This window comes from Gorilla gorilla, chromosome 11 (genome assembly GCF_029281585.2).
Source record: "Gorilla gorilla gorilla isolate KB3781 chromosome 11, NHGRI_mGorGor1-v2.1_pri, whole genome shotgun sequence".
In the NCBI taxonomy this organism is placed as follows: domain Eukaryota; kingdom Metazoa; phylum Chordata; class Mammalia; order Primates; family Hominidae; genus Gorilla; species Gorilla gorilla.
In genome coordinates this window covers 138,360,377-138,382,237 of record NC_073235.2, presented here as the reverse complement: position 1 = coordinate 138,382,237, position 21,861 = coordinate 138,360,377, and the positions used below count along the sequence as shown (strand labels likewise).

The 21,861-nt window shown below is 48.8% G+C and overlaps 1 protein-coding gene across 16 annotated transcripts in view; it reads right to left on the bottom strand.

The window, feature by feature from the left end:
• The window catches only part of AGAP1 (ArfGAP with GTPase domain, ankyrin repeat and PH domain 1), a 636,895-nt gene that overhangs the window by 440,846 nt on the left and 174,188 nt on the right, over window positions 1–21,861 (bottom strand). Inside the window, exon 1 of one of the 16 annotated variants that reach the window (XM_055380627.2) lies at window positions 20,248–21,788. The exons of 6 other annotated variants lie outside the window; for them this stretch is intronic. In XM_055380627.2, coding sequence (XP_055236602.1) covers window positions 20,248–21,205 — 958 coding nt within the window. In that variant the 5' untranslated portion in view covers window positions 21,206–21,788. Of the gene's footprint in view, window positions 1–20,247; window positions 21,789–21,861 lie in introns of those variants that run through there. 9 more of the 16 variants (XM_055380628.2, XM_055380629.2, XM_055380618.2 and 6 more) reach the window with 9 other exon arrangements.

Here is a 21,861-nt window from a genome sequence, read left to right as displayed (position 1 = left end):
GTTAAATCTACTTTTGCTTCTCGCAACGGAGACGTGTAATAATTCCTGCCTCCAAAAGTAAGGCACTGGCAACCATTGGCCATTACAAACGTGTGCCTTTCTAACTTGCCACCAACAGGGTAGCATCCACTGCCAGAGAGTGACCTTTCCCTGGATATGACAGTCCTGGGGCCAGGCGCAGAGCCCTATGCGCATGTGCTTGATTGACGGTGGGAAAAGGCACCAGCATCCAGCAGCCCAGAGCCTCTCGGGGCTGGGGTCTCTCAGAAGGGACCAAGGCCCCAGAATTGCATGGGGCAGACTCCTTGCTGGCCTCGCCTCGGCCTAGGGAGCAGAGTCTGGAGGAGGGGGTAGAATCTTGTCTACAACCCCCACCCTGGCACTCTAGGCACACTAATCTGAGTGTTCTAAGATACAGGCTCATAGCCTAATTGGTGAAAACCAGGTGGTGAGCGACTTCCAAGAAGGCTCCTGGCATATCTAAAATAGCCACGAATCCCTGCCAAACCCTCAGGCCAGATCCGAAGTATTTACATGGCTGGATTTAGAACTCTGAAAATAAAACATTGATTTTGACTTCTCGAAACCAATACTATGACTAGACTGGAGAAAAAAATAAATAAATCAAGAAACACAATGACTTTACCCGAAGATAACCGTAAAAGCAACAAAAAGTCAATGCACCTGTCCCAAGCAGATAGGTGTCTACCAATAGCCGGAAGCCCGCACCTCTTTCCAAAGAGCTCCTTCAAACACATTCAGGGCCAGGAGCACTGGCTGCCCAGCCCGTCAGAGCTCCTCAAGCAGACGCTCTGCTGTAGATCTCAGCTTTAGCAATATCCATCCTACCTTGGACTCTGGGTCTGATGTGGCTGCTTAGGTGTCTGAGTTGGCCAGCCTCCTCTACCGGAAGCTAGGAATAAACCATGCTTTCCTCCTTGGCTATCACCTTTATTTTAAACTAGAAGCTGTGTCTCAATGTTTCAAATGCATAATATCAAGTGCTCCAATGTGAGCTCTGCCTTTGAAACACAATTTAACCTGAAGAGCCAGGCTCCCTCCTGCACCTGCCTCCAGGGGCACAGCCTCCCCAGCCCCAGGAGTCCACCCCACCTGCTGCTTTCACCTTTAAAGGGTGGGGTGCGGAGGGAGGGTCAGAGTCCCTTTTAGCTCAACATTCCAGGGTTGTTTAAGACTGTGTACTAAAGTTCTCTAAGTGGTAAAAGTGAAGCCACTGGACTGGCTCCAAGCAGGTAGCAAGTGAGATCCCTCAGTACCTCAGGTAGGGGGAGAGGGGAAGCTGGGGACCCAGCACCTGGGGAGAAGAGAGTGTCAATACTGCATGAAAACTCCCAAGGAGAGACACCCAGGGGTTTAGAACTCCCAGTCACCTTTGCATTTGCTGTGATATCACTTTCATCAAACGCATGCAACAACGCGATCCATTTACCATCCGAAAAAATTAGACCAGGGAAAATAAACAAAAGCAGTATTAAAAAAAAAAATACCACAAATGACACTATAGGTTCTGAAGTGCATCATGCACACAGAAACTCCTGGAAAGGAGGTGTAGGACACCACCCCAGACGCTCTCCTGGCAGCAGCCTCAGCCCTGCTGGCAGAGTCTCTGCAGGCACGAGCTGACACGTCACACAAGTGTGCACGTACACACATGCAGGACAGTTTACCAACAGTGCAGCTCTATGACTGTCCTGAAAAGTGGAACTCTCAAATGAGTGGAAATGTTGCAGATACTTCATTACACAGATTTGAGGTTAGGGGTGGTCCCTATGGTGACCTGCCAATTTGGTGTCCATCAGAAATTATTTGCCTGAAACAATGAAAACAAGAGGGGAGTTGAGAAACAGACTTAAGACTTTCAGAATTCCCCACCACACAGTACCATCTTTCTCTGGCTTACAAACGCACTATTATTTTCCTGGACAAGCTATTCTGCCTGCCTCTCTGCAGTCAAAATTGTTATGTTCTATGGTTTAATGGAAACATAATCAGTGCACTACTTTCTGCTCACTAACCGGGCATTGTGCTGGAGACCCTATGGGCCGATGAACAGCAGCAGGCTCACTCCAGGCCCGCGTGGTGAGCTGTGCAGTGACTTGTGGACACGGCAACCTCACTCTCTCCATTGCTCTTGCTCTAGCTCCAAAGTGCCCTGAACCATCTCAGTGCCAGCGAATGAAGAGTGTCCAAGGCATAGGCAGGGCCGGGGCCATCTACCGAAGGCAGCGCAAGGGCCAGCAAAGCGCAGAAGCCCTGAAGCCCCTAACTCACGGGATAGCCTTGGGCTTATTTCTTCATTGCTCTATAAATACGTATATGTAGATGTCTCCTACAGATAACCAACCAATCGCACAAATGCAAGCAAAGTGCTTCCAACAGTACCCAGCTTGGCGAACGTTAGACGGGTGCGGCTGCTGCTGCTGCAATTGCGTTACTGTGACACAGCAACAAACCCAGTCTAAACACAGGCACAGTTGGTTCTGGCCCTCAAACAGCACTAGCGGGTGAATGGGGGGGGGGGGGGGGAGATGAGGGGACCCAGGCCTAGCCATGCCACTGACTCCCCTGCTCCTCCAAGCTGTCACCAAAGCACCCCAATGCTCATTTCCTCCAATGCAAAATGAATACACAATGACTTTTCTTTCAGCAGCGGTGACTCCCTTGTCTAGTCTTAACGGGTACACACGTGGTCATGACGAAAATCTGAACAAAAGGAAAAAATTCCAATTCCCACTTCCCACCCACCTATAACTGGAGATGTGGGATAGAACAGATTCTAGTAGGGCCTGCAGTCTCATGTGGCAGGATCTGGCTTTTTCTGAAAGCAGCTTACATCTGCAGGGCATACTAAAGTACCCCAAGAGAGGCAGAAAGTTTCGGAAGTCTGCCTGAAGTAGAGGGGCTGGAAACGTGAGAGGTGAGTGAGTGGAGGGGACCGTCACGACCTTCCAGAGAGAATGAAAAAAACAACGTTGGGAAAGCAAAAGTGGAGAGTGCAGATTCCTTCCTGCACACACCTGCTCCCCAAACAGACACCACAGACCCCAAACACCAATGTGCAAAAGGAGAGATCACACTCCTAAAATACTGACACCTCTGTCCATCTACAGCCCAGCAAGAGTAGACAGGAGGTTCAAGATCCGAGGGCAAGGCTGGGCGTGGTGGCTCACGCCTGTAATCCCAGCACTTTGGGAGACCGAGGTGGGCAGATCACTTGATCAAGGTCGGGACTTTGAGACCAGCCTGGCCAGCATGGTGAAACCCCGTCTCTACTGAAAATACAAAAATTAGCTGGGTATGGTGGTGCGTGCCTGTAATCCCAGCTACTCTGGAGGCTGAGGCGGGAGAATGGCGTGAACCCAGGAGGCAGAGGTTGCAGTGAGCCGAGATGCCGCCACTGCACTCCAGCCTGGGTGACAGAGTGAGACTCCATCTCAAAAAAAAAAAAAAACAAAACAAAACAAAAAAGTCAGAGAGTGGAGATTAAGAAGAAAAATCCAAAAAAAAGAAAAAGAAAAATCCAGGAACACATCCTTCTACCAAAGAGCGCTGAATCCTCAGTAATGTGTACTTTGCCCCTGCTTAAATTATCTGACCTTCCTCATCACAGCTAATGTCTTAAATAAATCTCTGGCCACATCCTGCAAAGGAAGATAAGTCTGATCTGAATGAAGGTGGCATTCCTGCATTCCTGTGTATTTTGGAAACGGACAAAATGAAAACTCATCAGGTCATGTAAGCCATCTTTCAAACACTGGTCCTCATGTAATAAGTTTTTATCTGCATGTTTATCAAATTAAACTGATATGCATCCAATATATCTGTTTGGAAACTCACCTAAAATGAATTTTAAACTGGTATCTATGATGAAGGGCTATTACGATTTACACATATCGGACTGTCACCCCCAAAAGTCAACTACAAATGAAATCTGGACTCAAAGGTCTGCAGAGGGATGACATTCCTACACATGAAAGGTCTGGGTTAGCACTCACCACCTAGGAACATTAAAACTGAAATCATGACACCTGATGGAACCGGAGAACTGAATCTCCTTCCAAGGCATCAATATCTACCTTAGACTTCAAAGAAATGGGAAATGTCACAAACATCTCCTGTGGTGTGGAAAATTAACTGCCTGAAGAATGGGAATCTGTTTGACAGCAAATGCCCAGATTCTTCTGTTGTGAATAATGTTTACTTTTAGAGCTAGGGTGCATCCCTTCATTGGACATACGAGGAAACTGAGGCCAAGTGAGACTGTTATCAGCTCCCGCCCACCTGATCTGCAATCTGCATGTCAGCTGAGCAGAAATGTAATGAAGTCCAGCAGGGTTCATCAGGGTTGAATGGAGAGTGGGTGGAAAGAGAGTGAGGAAGATAATTATTCAAAAAGGATTCCTAAGCCAAGCCCAGTGGCTCAGGCCCATAATCCCAACATTTGGGAGGCAGAGACAGGAGGTTCACTTAAGCTCAAGGGTCTGAGACCAGCCTGGGCAGCACAGTAAGACCTCATCTCTACAAAAAAAAAAAAAAAAAAAAATTATTTTAATTAGCTGGGCATGATGGCATGTGTCTGTAGTCTCAGCTACTTGGGTGGCTAAGGTGGGAAGACTGCTTAAGCCCATGGCTGTTGTGAACCATGATCACGCCACTGCGCTCCATCCTGGGCTTCAGAGCAAGACCCTGTCTAAAAAAAAATATATATATATATATATCTCCACGTATATATATATATATATACACACACACATGTGTGTGTGTGTGTGTGTGTGTGTATATCTCCTTCCTGGGAACCAGAATTCGGATGTCAAATTTCAATCTGTCAGCAGTGTCCACGCTCACACTCATACCTAGGTTTGGCTACAAGTGCACGATTTTAATCCCCGCAATATAATACAGGTGATGTTAGAGTTTTTATTCTGGGAGACAAAGAATTCCAATATAGAAGCTCTGCCTTCCCAAACCAGGAACAAAGATAATCTCCTGAACAAATTCTATCACTAAAGCACACCCACCATGGCAAAGTGTTCATTCCTATCGCCCATCTGACCATCTATTCACCTTGGCCAGCACCTCTTCCCTCCCAGCGGGTGTCCCGTACAGCAGGAGGCTTAGTCTATGGTCAGCTACCACTTGGGGGGACTTCAGCTTTACTGGATGAGATACATCTTTAAAATTCCTAAAAAGACCTGTGGGAAAACAAAAATCTTAGGCCCCCAAAATCACTAGGCTAAAGGGAAAATTCAAGCTGGAAACTGCTCAGGACAAACCTGCGTCCCACTCTATTCAAAGTCATCCCTCTGCTCACTAAGTGCATATCCGATTGCCTCCTTTGGAAAGGCTCATCAGAAACTCAAAAGAATGTCAGAAGCCCCCTCCCCACTTTGAGTGGTCCTGCCTTTCTGGACCTAACCAATGTTTATTTTACATGTATTGATTGGTGTCTCATGTCTCCCTAAAATGTACCAAGCTGCGCTCAGGCCACCTCGGACACATGTTGTTAGATCTCCTGAGGCTGTGTTAACGAGCGCACATCCTCAACCTTGGCAAAATAAACTTTCAAGATTCACTGAGACCCGTCTCAAATTTTCGGGGTTCACAGAGCTCTGGAGCCAAATATTTCTGTTTTGATTTTTACAGTAAAAAAAATCAAAAGGTGCTAACAATATGGCATGACTGGTCATTTTTCATTGTGTTTTGAAAACAAAACCACCCAGGGGCCTTTGGCTGTCCAGACAGACGCACCCTGTATACGCGTGGAGCAGTGAGGGGCCTCTGGTCTTCACAGCATTTGTTCTCTACTGCTCAGGTCCCAGGGGAGCATTACAGCCTCTGCTGGCGGCCACTGAAAACCAGAAAGCAAGCAGAAAAGGATATCGAGGTGATGAGAGGCCGTGGGACAAACAGCTGAAGGTGTTTCAGGCATCGGAGAGGCAGCCACACAGGAGGGGGATCAGCAGGGCTCAGTGTGACCCACAGAGATGAGAACTGAGCCCTAAGAGCCCCTGGAAGGAGGCCTGCACTGCCAAGAGTATGCTGCATGAACCCAGGAAGGGAGGAACCCACACACCAGGGCACACAGGCAGCTGCCAGGTCAGGGAGGTGGCTTGTGGCTTCCTCTCAGGAACTCTTCTGTCCTCATCAGGGTAATAAAGAAAGGTCCCCTCACAAGGCGTGAGTCCCCAGCAACAGGCAAAGAAGAACCCTCTGGGCACCAGGATTCTGCAACCAGCCCACTCAACCTCGGCCCACCCAGCAAAGCCCTCAGAACCTGCACACCCCCGACTCTCACAACCCCTGGGGCCTCTGGGGGTCCTGCCACAGGGAACCAACCAGCCACACCTGGAGCACAGGGTCTCCAAGAACAAGGGCTTCACAATGGCCATGGTGACTTGTATGCCACAGTCATCCCAGATTGGACAGGGCATGACCGTAAGCAGTACAGCATGATCCAAAATAGGCCCTGGTGTCCCTAATGCCAGATAAACTCTCCTGTTGGTCACAATTCCTAATCTCTGAAAGAGCCTCTAAGATTGACGAGTGATACCAACAAGTTATTCATCTGACGCAGCTCTAAAAACTCAAGCAGCCATGGATGGTAAACAGTAGCTTCCTTCATACAAGAAAGGGGCTGCACCTTGCTTTTTTGCAGCAGCTTCCCATCTATAGTTCAGAAAAGAGGTAAGTGTGTATGGATCCACACTCCAAGAAATCACTAAGACTCACTCATTTCTAAGACACTGCTCTGCACCTGATGAATGAGTTCAGAAGTTGCTGCAAAAGTTACAGTCCAGAAGCAGCTGCCAAATCCTCAAAAGGAAGCCTCTGAGCATCCAGCGCTCCCATCATTCCATTTAGGAATTAATGTGTAAATGGGACATTCTGGGCAATGATGGTTTTTTCCAAACTGAGAATGAAGCCTAGGGCTTGCTCCTTCACCAGGCCACGATGGGCTGGGTCTCGTGATTGCCTTAAGAAAGGCTGTGGCCAGGTGTGGTGGTTCACACCTGTAATCCCAGCATTTTGGGAGGCCGAGGCGGGTGGATCACGAGGTCAGGAGATCGAGACCATCCTGGCTAACATGGTGAAACCCTGTCTCTACTAAACAAAATACAAAAAATTAGCCGGGCGTGGTGGCGGCCACCTGTAGTCCCAGCTACTTGGGAGGCTGAGGCAGGAGGATGGTGTGAACCCGGGAGGCGGAGCTTGCAGTGAGCTGAGATTGTGCAACTGCATTCCAGCTTGGGCGACAGAGCAAGACTCCATCTCAAAACAAACAAACAAACAAAAAAAGGATGAGTTCATGTCCTCTGCAGGGACGTGGATGAAGCTGGAAACCATCATTCTCAGCAAAACTATCACAAGGACAGAAAACCAAACACACCATGTGTTCTCACTCATAGGTGGGAGTTGAAAAATGAGAACACATGGACACAGGGCGGGGAACATCACACACTGGGGCCTGGCGGGGGGCGGGGGGCTTGGGAGGGATGGCATTAGGAGAAATACCTAATGTAAATGACAAGTTGATGGGTGCAGCAAGCCAACATGGCACATGTATACGTATGTAACAAACCTACATGTTGTGCACCTGTAACCCTAGAACTTAAAATACAATAAAAAAAAAAAAAAGAGAGAGAGAAAGAGAGAAAGAAAAAACAAGGCCATCTCCTCAAAGGGGAGTGAGCTGGACTCCTGACCTCAGCACATACCTTTCAATCCAGAGCTTCTTCACCTTTCTAACAAGTTATTCCTAAATTTTACAAACTTACATTTAGCACATTTAAATATTAAAATAACTAAACTTATTTTATAATCTATAAATTTTATTTGTATAATTTATTAATATTAATTATAATATGTATTAAGTATTGTATAATATTTATAAATTATACAAATGTAGATGGCATTATATCAATATGTGTATATGAGGGAGGCAAGTACATTTTTAATAAAACAATGGTATCTAAAATAGTTACTTCTTTCCAAGGGATCAGTATTTTTACCAATTCTGTCTTTTTTGTTATTGTTTGAGATGGAGTCTCACTCTGTTGCCCAGGCTGGAGTGAAGTGGTGCGATCTCAGCTCACTGCAACATCTGCCTCCCGAATTCAGGCGATTCTCCTGCCTCAGCCTCCCGAGTAGCTGGGATTACAGGTGTGTGCCACCATGCCCGGCTAATTTTTATATTTTTAGTAGAGATGGTGTTTCACCATGTTGGCCAGGTGGTCTCGAACTCCTGGCCTCAAGTGATCTGCCCACCTCTGCATCCCAAAGTGCTGGGATTACAGGAGTTAAGCCACCGCGCCGGCCCTCAGTTCTGTCTTAAAGGGAAGAATTTACTTTGCGTTTTCCAGGAGAATAAGATTTCCCATAGACACAGAACCATGGCAGGGTAGCCACACTTCCTTCCAGAACATTCCCTGTGTTGGATGGGGTGGGACAAGTCCATCAACAAAAGAACTACAGCAGCTGGCAACAGACCGGAACATGAATTCCGTGCTCGTGCTGCCTGAAACACACACACACACACACACACACACACACACACATGCACGTGTGCACACACCCACACATCGAGTTCACTCACCAGCGCCCAGCAGGTTAAATGCCATTGTCAGTCCTAGATTTTCGGGTGAGAAAACTGAGGCACAAACAAGTTAAATAACTTGCTAAAGGTCACAAATCTAGAAACCAGCAAAATCAGGGTTCTGGGCCAGGCACGGTGGATCAGGCCTATAATCCCAGCACTTTGGGAGGCTAACGTGCGAGGATCATTTGAGGTCAGCAGTTCGAGACCAGCCTGGCCAACATGGCGAAACCCCATCTCTACTAATAATTAAAAAAAAATTAACCAGGCATGGTGGCAGACACCTGTAATCCCAGCTACTCGAAAGGCTGAGGCAGGAGAATCTCTTGAACCCGGGAGGCAGAGGCTGCAGTGAGCCGAGATTGCACCACTGTACTCCAGCCTGGGCAACAGTGAGACTCCATCTCAAACAAAACAAAACAAAACAAAACAAAACCCCCACAAAACAGGATCCTGGTTCCAGACGCCTCATTCTTGGCCACCAAGCTAGTTCAGAGCGAAAATGAAATACGCCCAGCTTGAAAGGAGGAGTCCACAACGTACATATTATTTCTATATTAAAACAAACAAAAAAAACAGTGCTGATACTGTTTCATAACACAGTATAAAATATGCAAACCGAGGCCAAGCACGGTGGCTCACGCCTGTAATCCCAGCACTTTGGGAGGCCGAGATGGGTGGATCACAAGGTCAGGAGTTCGAGACCAGCCTGGCCAACATGGTGAAACCCTGTCTCTACTAAAAATACAAAAAAAATTAGCTGGGCGTGGTGGCGGATGCCTGTAATCCCAGCTACTTGGGAGGCTGAGGCAGAGAATTGCTTGAACCTGGGAGGCGGAGGGTGCAGTGAGCTGAGATTGTGCCACTGCACTCTAGCCTGCGTGACGGAGTGAGACTCTGTATCAAAAAAAAAAAAAAAAAAAAGCAAACTAAATTAGACCCTTTATAGGACCTAAGGTATACACACGCGAAAACCAGTTAAATTTCACCAATACTGTAATTCCCAACCTACTGCTCTATTAACAACCAACCTTAAAAAGTCAATTAACACAGAGTCCTAAGAGGACATTATTCAGTAAGTGCTGGTTAATGCTAACAGTACAGATGAAAATTAAAACTGTATTATATTTTTAGGTGCATACTGTATTCCACATTTATTCTTGTCTTGTGAACTTGAACTGTTAGTCTCAAGAATGAGTGAACAAAGCCTTTAAACTTTAACAGGTCTTTGAAAAAACAATGGCTCTGCATGTGTCTGGCTGTCCACCTGTTGGCTGTGTTGGGGGAAGGGAGTAGACAAGGTGGTTCACCAGCTGGAGGAAAGGTGACAGGACAGAGGCCTAGGTTTGCAGTCACTCCTCTCCCGCTCTAGCATGGCACCAGGTTTGTAGTCACGCTCTAGTGCATGCTTCCTCCTCGGGAGGCGCGTAAGAAGGGTCATAGAGTGTGTCAAAAGGGCTAAAATTGACGGGCATGGTGGCTCACGCCTGTAATCCCAGCACTTTGGGAGGCCGAGGCGGGCAGATCATGAGGTCAGGAGATCGAGACCATCCTGGCTAACACGGTGAAGCCCCGTCTCTACTAAAAACATAAAAAAATTAGCTGGGCGTGGTGGTGGGCACCTGTAGTCCCAGCTACTCGGCAGGCTGAGGCAGGAGAATGGCATGAACCCAGGAGGCAGAGCTTGCAGTGAGCCGAGATGGCGCCACTGCACTCCAGCCTGGGTGACAAAGCGAGACTCTGCCTAAAAAAAAAGGGCAGGAGGGGGGGCTAAAATTTTCAGAGGCCAGCAAACTGCCCAGCTGAGAGGAAGCAGGAGAAACACAGCTGGCTGCATCCTGAGCTGCAGCTGTGAGCATGATCATCCTATCTGGGTTCACAGTCCCAGTGTCAGCTCAGGGGTTCAGAGGCAGAAGCTGGCCCAGGAAGTGTGGAGTAGAACTCTGAGCTGAACCTCTGGGAGCCCGCAGCTACTCTCTTCCCACCAGGCCAGGCAATTCTGGTGAGGCCTGAAAATGAGGATCTGCCTAAGGACAGCATTCCCAACAAGGAGAAGCTCAGGCAGGAGACCCGCGCCAGGACGCTCCTGGCAGGTACAGCCCCAGCTGCACACACCTATGCTAGTACATTCACCCTGTCAGCACCAGCCAAAATGGATGTCACTTGCTCCCTGCCAAGGACAAGACACCAGGAGAAGCCAGCCTCCTGCTCTCGGTGCCTCCCCACATGGCTTCAAGAGGATGCCTGGGACCCCTTCCCCAGGCCCACAGAGAGCCACAGAACAGAGATGGGGGGATCACACATCAAGTCACCTGAGACGGGTCCAAATGGACACGAGGGTGCTTCCCAAGCCACAGCTTCTAGAGGGGGCTGCAGGGCCCCTGACCCCTCTGGACACCAGCATTCACACTCAAACCCCTGCCCCGTCCCACCCCCACAAGGGCTCAGGCCCAACACTTCTCCCGTGCCAAATCAAAGCCCAAATCCTGGCCCAACATCCTTGAATTCTTAATATTTTAGCTCATTTCCACGGACAAAGCAGATTTTACCACTCTTCTATGAATATATATTTAATTACCGCTCTTCAGTCGCAAGGCATGGGTAGCCACAAGGAAGGTCAGCCAGGGGGCCAGCTCCCTGTGCTCTGATCTCCTGCATATAGAGCTAAAGTTCCTCTCACTAGTTACTTGCTAGCTCAACCATTATCTAAGTTTGTAACATTATCTTCAATGGTTAAGCCATGGTGCTTTTTATCCAAAGTAGTCGTACGTTACTTAGAAACGACAGTCAAAATGTCAGCGTCAGTACAACACAGATCCACGTAACACCATTCGCATCATATTAGAAACCTAAATATTCGAAAATACGGAATTCACCAAATGACCTTTATTACACTCCACTGAACAAACCTGATCAATATACTGTGTCAGTGCTTTCTTACTCTGAAGACTGAAAGTCATGCCCAACAAGGAATATCCATCCTTATTCTCTCAAATCTCAAGAGCACAGATTACTCTGCTTTCCAGGCAATGCTCTCCGGTGCCAGCCCTCCGGGAGAAGGCACAGCAGGGATTAGGAAAGGTGATGTTGGGACGCAGCACTCAAGACTAGCTGTCCAAAATGAACACATATTTGGCTTGTACCAGGAATGAGACGAATCCATATGCTGCCAAGTAATCGCTACTCCTCCAGTTCTATGAATAAGAGGACTGGGAAGGGGATTAAGCCAAAGGAAAAAAGAGAACTCTATTCTCCCCATTTATCATTTTAAGGTGACAGTGCTCAATAATTTTAAAGGAAGTAGTTAAATTGAAGATCATGAGAAAATACAGGGGAAAACAGTGAAAGCAAAATACAAGGTTGGCTTATACTTGGAGCTTCGGGATATAAGAAATCCACCTGGGCAAATGTATATCTCATAGTAACTATAAATGCAAACACAGCCACATATGCAATATTTCTATTTTTAGGTCTTTTGCAAAACCCGTATTACAGCTAAATAAAGTAAAGCAAAGATACGGTGCTGGGCTGCACAGTGACATATCTGTTTACTGGCACAAGGTAGGCAGAGCTCAGGGATGTAGATAACTAGGCAGAATCACCTTACTAACCGAAGTATTGTTGTCAAGACTAAATCCACTCCACCAAATCAAGACATTGTGCTTTCTCCATGTGGCAATTTAAATGTGTTCCAACAACCAACAGAAAAGTATTCTTTCTTTCTTGCCGCCATCATTGTATTATCCACATACCTGAAATCAGTTTTTGAGTCAAGGCTGGCTGTGCACAGGGAGAATCCGATTAAGATCATGCCCAGCCACCACTCACCATCTGGATGCCCAGAAGACAAATGGCATCGGGTATCGAGAGGGGCTACATGGCGAAACACAAGCCCAGGCAGCACTACTGTGGGGCTGGCAGGCAGGAGAGCGGGAGTGGGAAGCAGGGACCTTCCACCCAGCACCTTGCAGCTGACAGGCAGAACTCTTACTACGTCTCAGGTGAGCCGGCAGAATATACCAGGATCCCAAGGTGGGGGCGGGAGGGAGGCAGGCAGGCAGGAGGACAGTCCAAAGAAACTCCAGACAAATATCTTCCTTTAAACCTGGGAGAAAACTACCCCCTGAGAGAAGACCAGGTACAAAAATCAAATCCTAGATCCTGAAAGGACGCTAGACCTTGAAAACTAGGATGGGACTTGAAGTCCATCAATTCTACCCGCAACAACACACACAGCCCCCGTCCTAACAATCCCTCACCAGCCCGAGTCTGGGTGCCTCCAGTGATAGGAGAAGCCAGCTTCTTCCAAAGCAGAATGACAATGCTTGTGAGAAATTACTTCCTAATTCTGAGCCCCAATCTTTTTCCTTTAAGTTTCCTTAACCAGCGCTAGACACTGTGTCCTTTCTATGTGTTTCTCTAATACTAGGAACAAAGCCTCCATGCTCCAGTCTCCTCTTCCAAATTACACATCCAGAGTGTCTTCAATGAACTTGGCTTCCAGAGTGTTCATGAACCAGATCAGGAGAGAATAGACATCTATGAACAAATCCAAAAGAGAACAGACTCTCAGAAGGTTGGGATTCTAGTTTGGCAACTGAAATAGCCAGAAGAGTGAGATATCCAAGTATCTTGGAGCTGTCAACGAGCTGCATTGGCACCAGAGGAGCAAAAGCCAGCGCCGCGCAGGCTCACCAGCACCATAAGCGACTGCGCCCGCTCCTGAGGCGGCAGCACTTACTGTACAGGAAAGCAAGTCACAAATTCGCATCCTCAAGGCCAAAACTCTGCTTTGCATATTTCACAGAATAACTGGTTTTGCTTTTTTTTTTGGTAAAGAGCTAATGGGGGCAGAAAGGCAGAAACTGGATAAATATTCTTCTCTCGCCTCCACCAACAGAAGTGATATCTGAGTGATTCTGATCTTGTGTAGGAGTCAGAGAGGGCAGGGGCCGCATCAGAAAGGCTGGCGGCATTGTTCACCGAGTCAATCTCAAGTGCCTGACAGTCAGCAGACCAGCTCAAAGAAGCCCTCGCAATGACAGGCACAGAGAGCAAAGGGAACACAAGATTCCCTCTGACAATCGTTTCAAGCAAATGAACATCCACTCAAATGATGCACCCAAAGGCCGTACAGAGAATAAAGGAGCATTCCTGTGTGTTGACCACAACACCTGGCACACAACGTCATGTGAAATCTTGAACCTAACGATCACACCAGAAACAGATTCAAAACATTTTCACCATTCCAAACAAAGGACAGTATAGGAAAGCAACCGTCATTTTCCCTTCCACTCCCACAGACCAAAATGCACCTCATAAAAATTATCTTAATTTGTTAGATAAGGAGTCGCCGAAACAATCCCTTCACAAGCCTCTCACTGGTACACCCTGGTACTGAATGAGAGAGGAGAGGACTCCCATCTTCTGACCCAGGGAAGCGTGCTGTCTGGTAAGCTTTGAGTCTTTAGAGCTGTTAGTGATGTCACCATTAAAAATCAACTAGGAAAATGAACACAATAAAAGATTATAAGAAAACAAAGGGCCAATAGCCATCTTTGAATTAAAACTAGCTAAATGTAATTAAAGGAGCAGCTACATTCATGTCTTCATAGGAGAAGAGAGAACTAGCAAAGGTGAATGCATGTATGAATGATGGGAAACACAGTTCTAGGGCTATCACCAACAAGGAACAATCAACACCACAGCGGATTCTAATTTGGGCTGAATAAAACCTAAACCAAAACAATCAAGGGCAGATGGTACTTCTTTCAAAATAATGAAAAGACAATAATCTCCCCCCCTTTTTGCTAATCCGTTGACCTTAATACCAATTCTGTTCTTAATCACCTGGCGACATGAGTGCAGCTGTATGCACTTTATCTCATCACGAGACTACCCTCAATAACTATAACCTTTTTTCATTATTTCACTCATTGTGACATCATTTTAAGTTAATATAATTGTTTCAAATCATTACAGGAAAATAAATTGACAACAGCCTAAAGGAGAATTCCTATCAGAAACAAAAACCATATACCGAAAATATTTTTCAAAAACAAAAACACCAAAGCTCATTGTAGAAAGAGTAACATCCTGTTTTATGTTTAGTGTTGGCATTAGTCATAAGGATCTGGGGAACAGGAATAAATTCTTAACGATTAACTACAGAAATCCCAAACACCTTGCTGGTGGAGTCACTCTTCTCTACCTGGTAAACTCCTACAGATCCTACAAGATCCAGCTCATTTGCCCCTCTGTGAGGCCTTCATTAACTCCTTCCCATTAACTCAAGAATATTCAATTCACTCCCTCTTCTAGTTCTCTCATTAGTTCCTCCCATAAACATTTACTAAAATCTATGTGTCAAGCACAGTGTCTATAACTCTGCAGTACACAGAGGAATGATACATGCTTCATGCCCAGGAAGGACTCACTAGTTAGAAGTGGCAGGCATGTATGCGAGGTTATTGTTACACAGTGGACTAGTGCTCTAATGGAGATACGCTGTGCAGAGAAATAGTCATATCTTCCCTCAAGTACCCCACGAGGCTGTGATTCATTCAATCTTTTCCATCTCCTCCAGTATGCTACTGACCTCTGAAGACAGGAACTGTGCTCTAGTTAGCTCTAGCTTCCACTGCCTAGTGAATGCAGAACACACCACAGACACGCAATATATGTTTGTTAATGCATTAAAAAGACAACTACTAGTGCTTTATAATTGGATCTTACAGCTCCAAACAAAAGGTATTTGTTAACTGTATAACCCAATAATTTGCTACAATGTGCCTGTCAACACTGGAGGACCTCTGGAGCAGATGTACTTTTGAACATTCCCCCTGGTGGCAGGATATTCCAGCCCAAGTCTCTTTGATGACTTATCAAAGAGAAAGATGTTAACAGGTGACCTGTGCTGAAACTTGGGCTCCAACCTAAGGAAATAAACACAGCAGGACACAGCCCACAGCGGTGACTTAGAAGGTTCCCTGGCTGACCTTCAGCACAGCTCTTCCTTGTACCCCAAGTACAACTGCTCTGTCTCCAGGAGAATCATTTTAGCCCTAAACAAAAATAATGAGGAGTTTCCTAAATTGCTATCTGGAGTAATTTACAAAAAGCAAGCAAACTCTAGGAATGTTCAATTGTAACAACAAAAGACTGTAGATAATCAATTCTAATAACAAAAGACTAATCAGTTCAAAATGTTTCAAATGAGAAACACTGAATTACATAGTTTCCTTACAAGTGTCCTTTTCCGGCCAGGCGCCGTCGCTCAGGCTTGTAATCCTAGCACTTTGGGAGGCTGAGGCGGGTGTATCACGAGGTCAGGAGATTGAGACCACAGTGAAACCCCGTCTCTACTAAAAATACAAATAAATTAGCTGGGCGTGGTGGCGGGCACCTGTAGTCCCAGCTATTCGGAGAGGCTGAGGCAGGAGCATGGCATGAACCCGGGAGGCAGAGGTTGCAGATCGCGCCACTGCACTCCAGCCTGGGCGACAGAGCCAGACTCCATCTCAAAAAAAAAAAACCAACCAACCAACCAACCAACCAACAAAAAGTGTCCTTTTCAGTAACAAATCAAATTTAAAAATCAAAATTTATCAAATTGTTCAGTAATTTTATTTCATTTAATTGCTGTGTCCTCACGTTCTCCACTGAAGGCTGTTTGTTTTAAATGGTTTAAAAAATAAAAATATAAATGGTTTAAAAAATAAAAATAATAAAATAATAAAATAAAAAAACCACAGGTGAGGTGGCTCATGCCTGTAATCCCAGACTGAGGGGGGTGGATCAAGAGGTCAAGAGATGGAGACCATCCTGGCCAACATGGTGAAACGCTCTCTCTACTAAAAACACAAAAATTAGCTGGGCGCGGTGGCATGCGCCTCTAGTCCCAGCTACTGGGGAGGCTGAGGGAGGAGAATCGCTTGAACCTGGGAGGGGGAGGTTGCAGTGAGCTGAGATCACTCACTGCACTCCAGCCTGGCAACGGAGTGAGACTCCATCAAAAAAAAAAAAAAAAAAAAGTCTATCACCCTACAGTAATTGACTGATACAAATCAAGGGAATCAGAAATTAAAGAACAAAGCCACTCATAAAATGTGCTGTCAAAAATCAGCTGTAAATTACTAATTTTAAAAGCTAACCTCAGTAAGAGGTATCAATGAATCACTTTATTACTGTAATCAATCCTCCCAGACAGCAAGAGAACACTCTAAAGACACCGAATGCTCTGGATGGGCATAGCCAGTGTGGGCTTCACTCAGCACAGCTGGTTCCACGGCCAGCCCAGACGGCATCCACTGGGATGCAGAGGGCATGCGCTGCAAGGGGACACCCTACAATGTCATTTATCATTTATTATTTGATCTTTCCTTGTGTTAAATTATACTTGAGTCAACGGACTCTGCCCTAATACATGTGTATCAGTTAATACGAAACTGCCCTTGATCTGACACAGGGTCTTTCTGGAATGTCTGCTGGCTTGCTGCTATCAGTTGCAAGCCTTACACAGAGGGAGCAGCCCTGAACTCACCGAGGCAACTGTTCTGCGTTAGAGGGAAGAACTGGGAAGAGCCTAAATAGACAAGTTCCAACAAGGACCAGAGAGTACAAGAGAATCATCCTACAAAAGGTAGGTGCTCCAATCCTTTCATCCTTAATGCCTTCAGTTCAGAATACAGGCAAACCAAAGGTACACGTATGTAGGAGCCTGTGTGTGCTTTAAAATAAGACTCCAGCCATCTTGCTTCCCTGTGCTAATGGAAATACCTTGCCTAAACATTTAACTCTAAGCCAAATAGACTAATGCAATAATTACGTAGTCTTTAGTTTTCTGTAGCCAATTCAAAAATTTACTAGCTCTTTTAAAGAAGATGAAAAGATTCTAACAGAAGAAAAACCTGCACCAGCTGAGGTCACTTCTAATTTCCTTTATATTTTCAAGGACTCCAAATTTTAAAACATTATGGCCAAAATGTACAGAAAGCCAGTGGTGCTTCTCATGATGCTTATCACGTTGCAGGTCTACAATAGTTCAGCTGTCAATCTGAAATCCAAAAAGGTCTGAGAATGGAACTTCTTTTCATAAATGGCTGGCAAATTACTTTGGTGGCAAAACCAGACTCTAACTGGCACGAGGCTATTTTTAATCACTATTTATTTCACTGAGTATGGATATTTCAGGCTTTGCTGCAAAATACTAGTGTGTTATTAAAGGGCGCCACCCGACCTCACAAGCAGTGTTCTATATAACACACACCATTTTACCTTCCTCAGATCCAAAATTTCCGAGTCCTACAAACCCACCTGTCCCCAGTGGTTTGGGGACTTGCATCCTACGGACATTTACAGGGAAACCGAGCTTGGGCTCTACTGTATCTGACTGTTACCTTAGAGATTCTCACCTAAATTCAAAATCTTAAACAGCAACTAAATTCAGAATAATTCATGTCATAGGAAGCAAATATGTAAAGACTGGAAAAATGTAATAAAATGAGAAGTTGTGACATCTATGGGGGCTACAGCTTTTACCTGTAACAGACACTGGCATCACCAAAATCCTAAGAATATTGACATTTCAGACATTTTAGCCAAAGGCAAAGAATTTATTCAGGAGAAAGATGTAGCTTTTTTGAGCATGTGATTACCTAGAACTTCAGAAAAAAGTGAGGCCCTAGAGTTTTGACCATATGGCTATAATGTAGTTCATTAAATTTCCGTTTTTCTATACAACCCACAATGCTGGTAATATCATGTCTCAAACCAAAGTAATTCCGCCCAGAGAAGGACTGACCACAAGGAACAAACTGAGCATTACTATAAACATTCCAACACACTTCACACCCTTACTACTCCAAATCTACTATCAACCCATTTGACCAGAGAGGAACTATCCAAACTCCAAATGCTTTTTAACTTGTATCAAGAGGGACCACAATGAAATGCATTCTCTCTAAATCATGTCTGTGCGTTTTTCTTTCTCTCTCTGATACAAGCTTGTCTGGAACCGAGGCAGCTAATTACTGTTTTCTTCCAAGTCCAAAGAGCAAAGATGCAAGCCTGCTATTAGAGAACTGAGACCTTCAGGTCTTAACTTCCTCTGAAAGCCAATGATGACAGGAGCAACTTCGTGCAAACCAATTCTTTTAACAAAATAACACGCATCATTTTCTCATATTTTAAGAGAATACATGAAGGGATGGGATAATGGTTGGAGTTAAATACAGTGCCTTCTAAAGTGCTCCAAGGGAGGTTAAAACTAGATGTGCCATGACAAGCTAAACATAAGCGTGGCAACAGTGTAGCCTCACTAGTGAAACAGGTCAGATTTTAACATTACTGCACATGCCACTGCTTGGTTTCAACCATCCTCTAGCACATTCTGAGGATCATTAGGAGCATATTAGAACATGACCATTTTATCTTCAGTTTATTTGCATTAGTTGGTTTTAACATAAACCCTAGGGGCAGTCAGCTGACCTGTTAAGTCCACGTGGGATGAATACCCTCTCCAGAGGTGGGTTACACAGCAGTCTTAACTGCTCATCAAAAGCCCACTCTCCAACTACCTTTATCTGTACCAGCCAAGTTAAAGAATTCAGATAAGAGGATGAATAATATTTTTTTTTTTTTGGTGGTAAAAATGCATGGCCTCTTGTCTGTGGCCACAATATCTTCAGGCATACAACCCCCTCCCAGGAGAATAAGGTATAGCAATCTAGCACCACTTCCACCCCCAGAATCCCCCTCAGGGTGATGCGCAGTTGATGGAATCTGTGTTTTGAGGTTTCTGGAGGCTCTGACCCCGAAATGCTATCAAAAGGTTAACCGATTCCTGCAGAGAATAACATATCTGGCTGGAGATTCCTCCACGCAAAGTCCCTGTCTGAGGACTTAAGGGAACAGAGACCTGAGGTTTCAGAACAGGCTGCAGGGCTGCGGTTTTCCTGCCCTTTTGCTAGCCTACATTATGAGGAAACAGAATCCGGTCCCAGACTCGCTCTCCTCATTAAGATGCCACCTGGGAGGAAAGCTGTGGAGAGAGGGGCCTCCGTCCCGCCCCAGGCCCCACCACTGTAGTGAGGTGTCCTTACAGCCAGCTCAATACCGAGGGCCACGGAGTCAGCTGAGTCCACATCACAACACTGACAGATGGTAGCACTAACAGGGAGACGACTCGAGGCAGGGAGGGGCGCCAGGATGAATGCCGGCTTCTCCCACCCAGGCAGCGGCACCTGTGCGGCGGCGACCGGCGAGCCTCGGCTCCCTGGGGCGGCCCCACAGGTGTCGCGGGCAGCCAGCTCAGGGCCCGCTCCCGCAGAAGACCGAGCCAGCACGCGAAGGAGGTCGGCGCCGCCTGGCAAGGCGACCTCTCCCAGGTCAAGCTCTCCTTGATGAAGGTGGTGGACTCCGAGAGGCACCAGCACGCACAGCCAGGCGCAGGGGCAGCCAGAAAACCCAGGACCGCTGCGCCCTGCTGGGGAAAACCGCAGTACCCGAGTTCGCATCCCTCGAGGCCACGTGCAGGCTCCCGACCCGGGAGGGCGGGTCCCATAGCCGCTGCGGAGCCGGCAAGTCCCCACCACGCCCCTTCCCGTCCCGGGACCCCCGGCCACGCTGCCCACCTCTGCGCGGGGAGCCGTCGATGCTCTCGGCGCTGGACGAGTGCACCTCGGCCGGGGCCCGCCGCAGGCTGAAGTAGCCGCGCGGCCGCGAGGCTCCGCTCCGTGGCGAGGGCCCGCCGCCCGGGCCCCCGTCCCTGCGCGCGAAGATGCCGCTGAAGAAGCGCAGCAGCCGGTGCTCCGAGGCCGCGCCGGCCCCGGCCGCCGCCCGCGCGCGCTCCAGCCGCTGCAGGTCGCTGTTGTCCAGCGTGCGGTTCTTGCTCTTACTGCGCTCCCAGCGCTCCAGGTCCGAGAGCGCGTCGTTCTTGCTGAGCACCTCGCCCACGTCCAGGGTGTTGCGCTTCTCCGAGGCGGGCTGCGTGGCGGTCGCGAGCTCCGGGGTGGCCCCGGCTGCGGCCTCGTCGCACGGCGCCCAGGCCAGGCTCCCGGAGCTGCTGTGGCGCCTTCCACCGCCCAGTGTCCGGCCTTGCGGCGCCTCAGGCCCGCTCCAGTGCCTGAAGCTCAGGCTCCGCCGCAGGGGCGCGGCCCGGGCCCCCTCCACGTCGGGGCTGCCGGGCGCGGGCGAGCCGCGTCCCTCCTCCTCGGCCGGGGCGCTGCCGGCCAGGTCCGCGGGCTCCAGGCCGCGTGCGCACGGCCGGAGCCGCCCCAGTTCCAGCTGCCCGGTGCTGCGGGTGCGGAAGGTGCGGAAATCCCAGGCGCGCGGCCGGGGACCCTCCGCCTCCTCGGCACCCTCTGCCTCCTCGGCCTCCTCCTCAAGCCTCCCGGGCGCGTCCGGGGAGCGCGCGGGCCGGGGCCGCCGAGCCGGGCGTGGGTCCGGGCCGCCGGAGCCCGGCGCGGCCAGCTGCTCCTTCCTGACCATGGTCACGGAGATGCGGTAGACAGTCTTTCTCGGGGGCGTCCCGCGCGGCATCGCGTCCGCGGGTGGCGACGCGGGCTCGCCACTGCCGTCCAACAAGTACATGTCGCCCGCGCGCTGGGGCCCCGCTGCATCCAGCGAGCCCGCGGGCCGGGAGGGCGCCGGGCCAAGCGGGGAGGGCAGGCGGGCAGGGAGTGTGGCCCACGCCCCCCGCTGACCGCGAGGGCCGCACTCAGGCTGCGAGGACGGCGCCCCTGGCACCCGCCGGCCCGTGCGCCGCGCTGCCCGAGTGCCGGGGTCCGGGCCCGGGGCGCCGAGCCATGGGCCGGCGGGGCCAGGCGAGGCGGCCGGTCAGGCGCTAGAGCGCTCTCGCCGGCAGGTGCGGCCGCGGGGCGCAGGGCCCAGGGCGGGCGGCGGCGCCCGCGACTTCATTGTCTACGACGCGGGGCCCGTGCGCATCCTCCCGCTCCGGCTGCACAGCTTGGCGGTTCCGCAGCCTCCGCCACTCCCTGGGCTCCGGGACGCGCGGACAGCTGCACCGGCTGCGACCGAAGGGTGGCGGGTGGCGGGCGTCGGGCGGCGGTTTAAAATGGAAACGCGCGCCGGGGCGGGGCGGGCGACGGGGGCCGACGTGCAGGGACCGCGGGCCGCGCGCCCAGCCGGGCTGGCCGAGTCCCGGGAGCGCGGCGGCGGCGGCGAGCGCGGCTGCGTGCAGGCCCAAGCGCCGGGATGGATCGGCGCAGCGCGGACCGGAGCCTCCG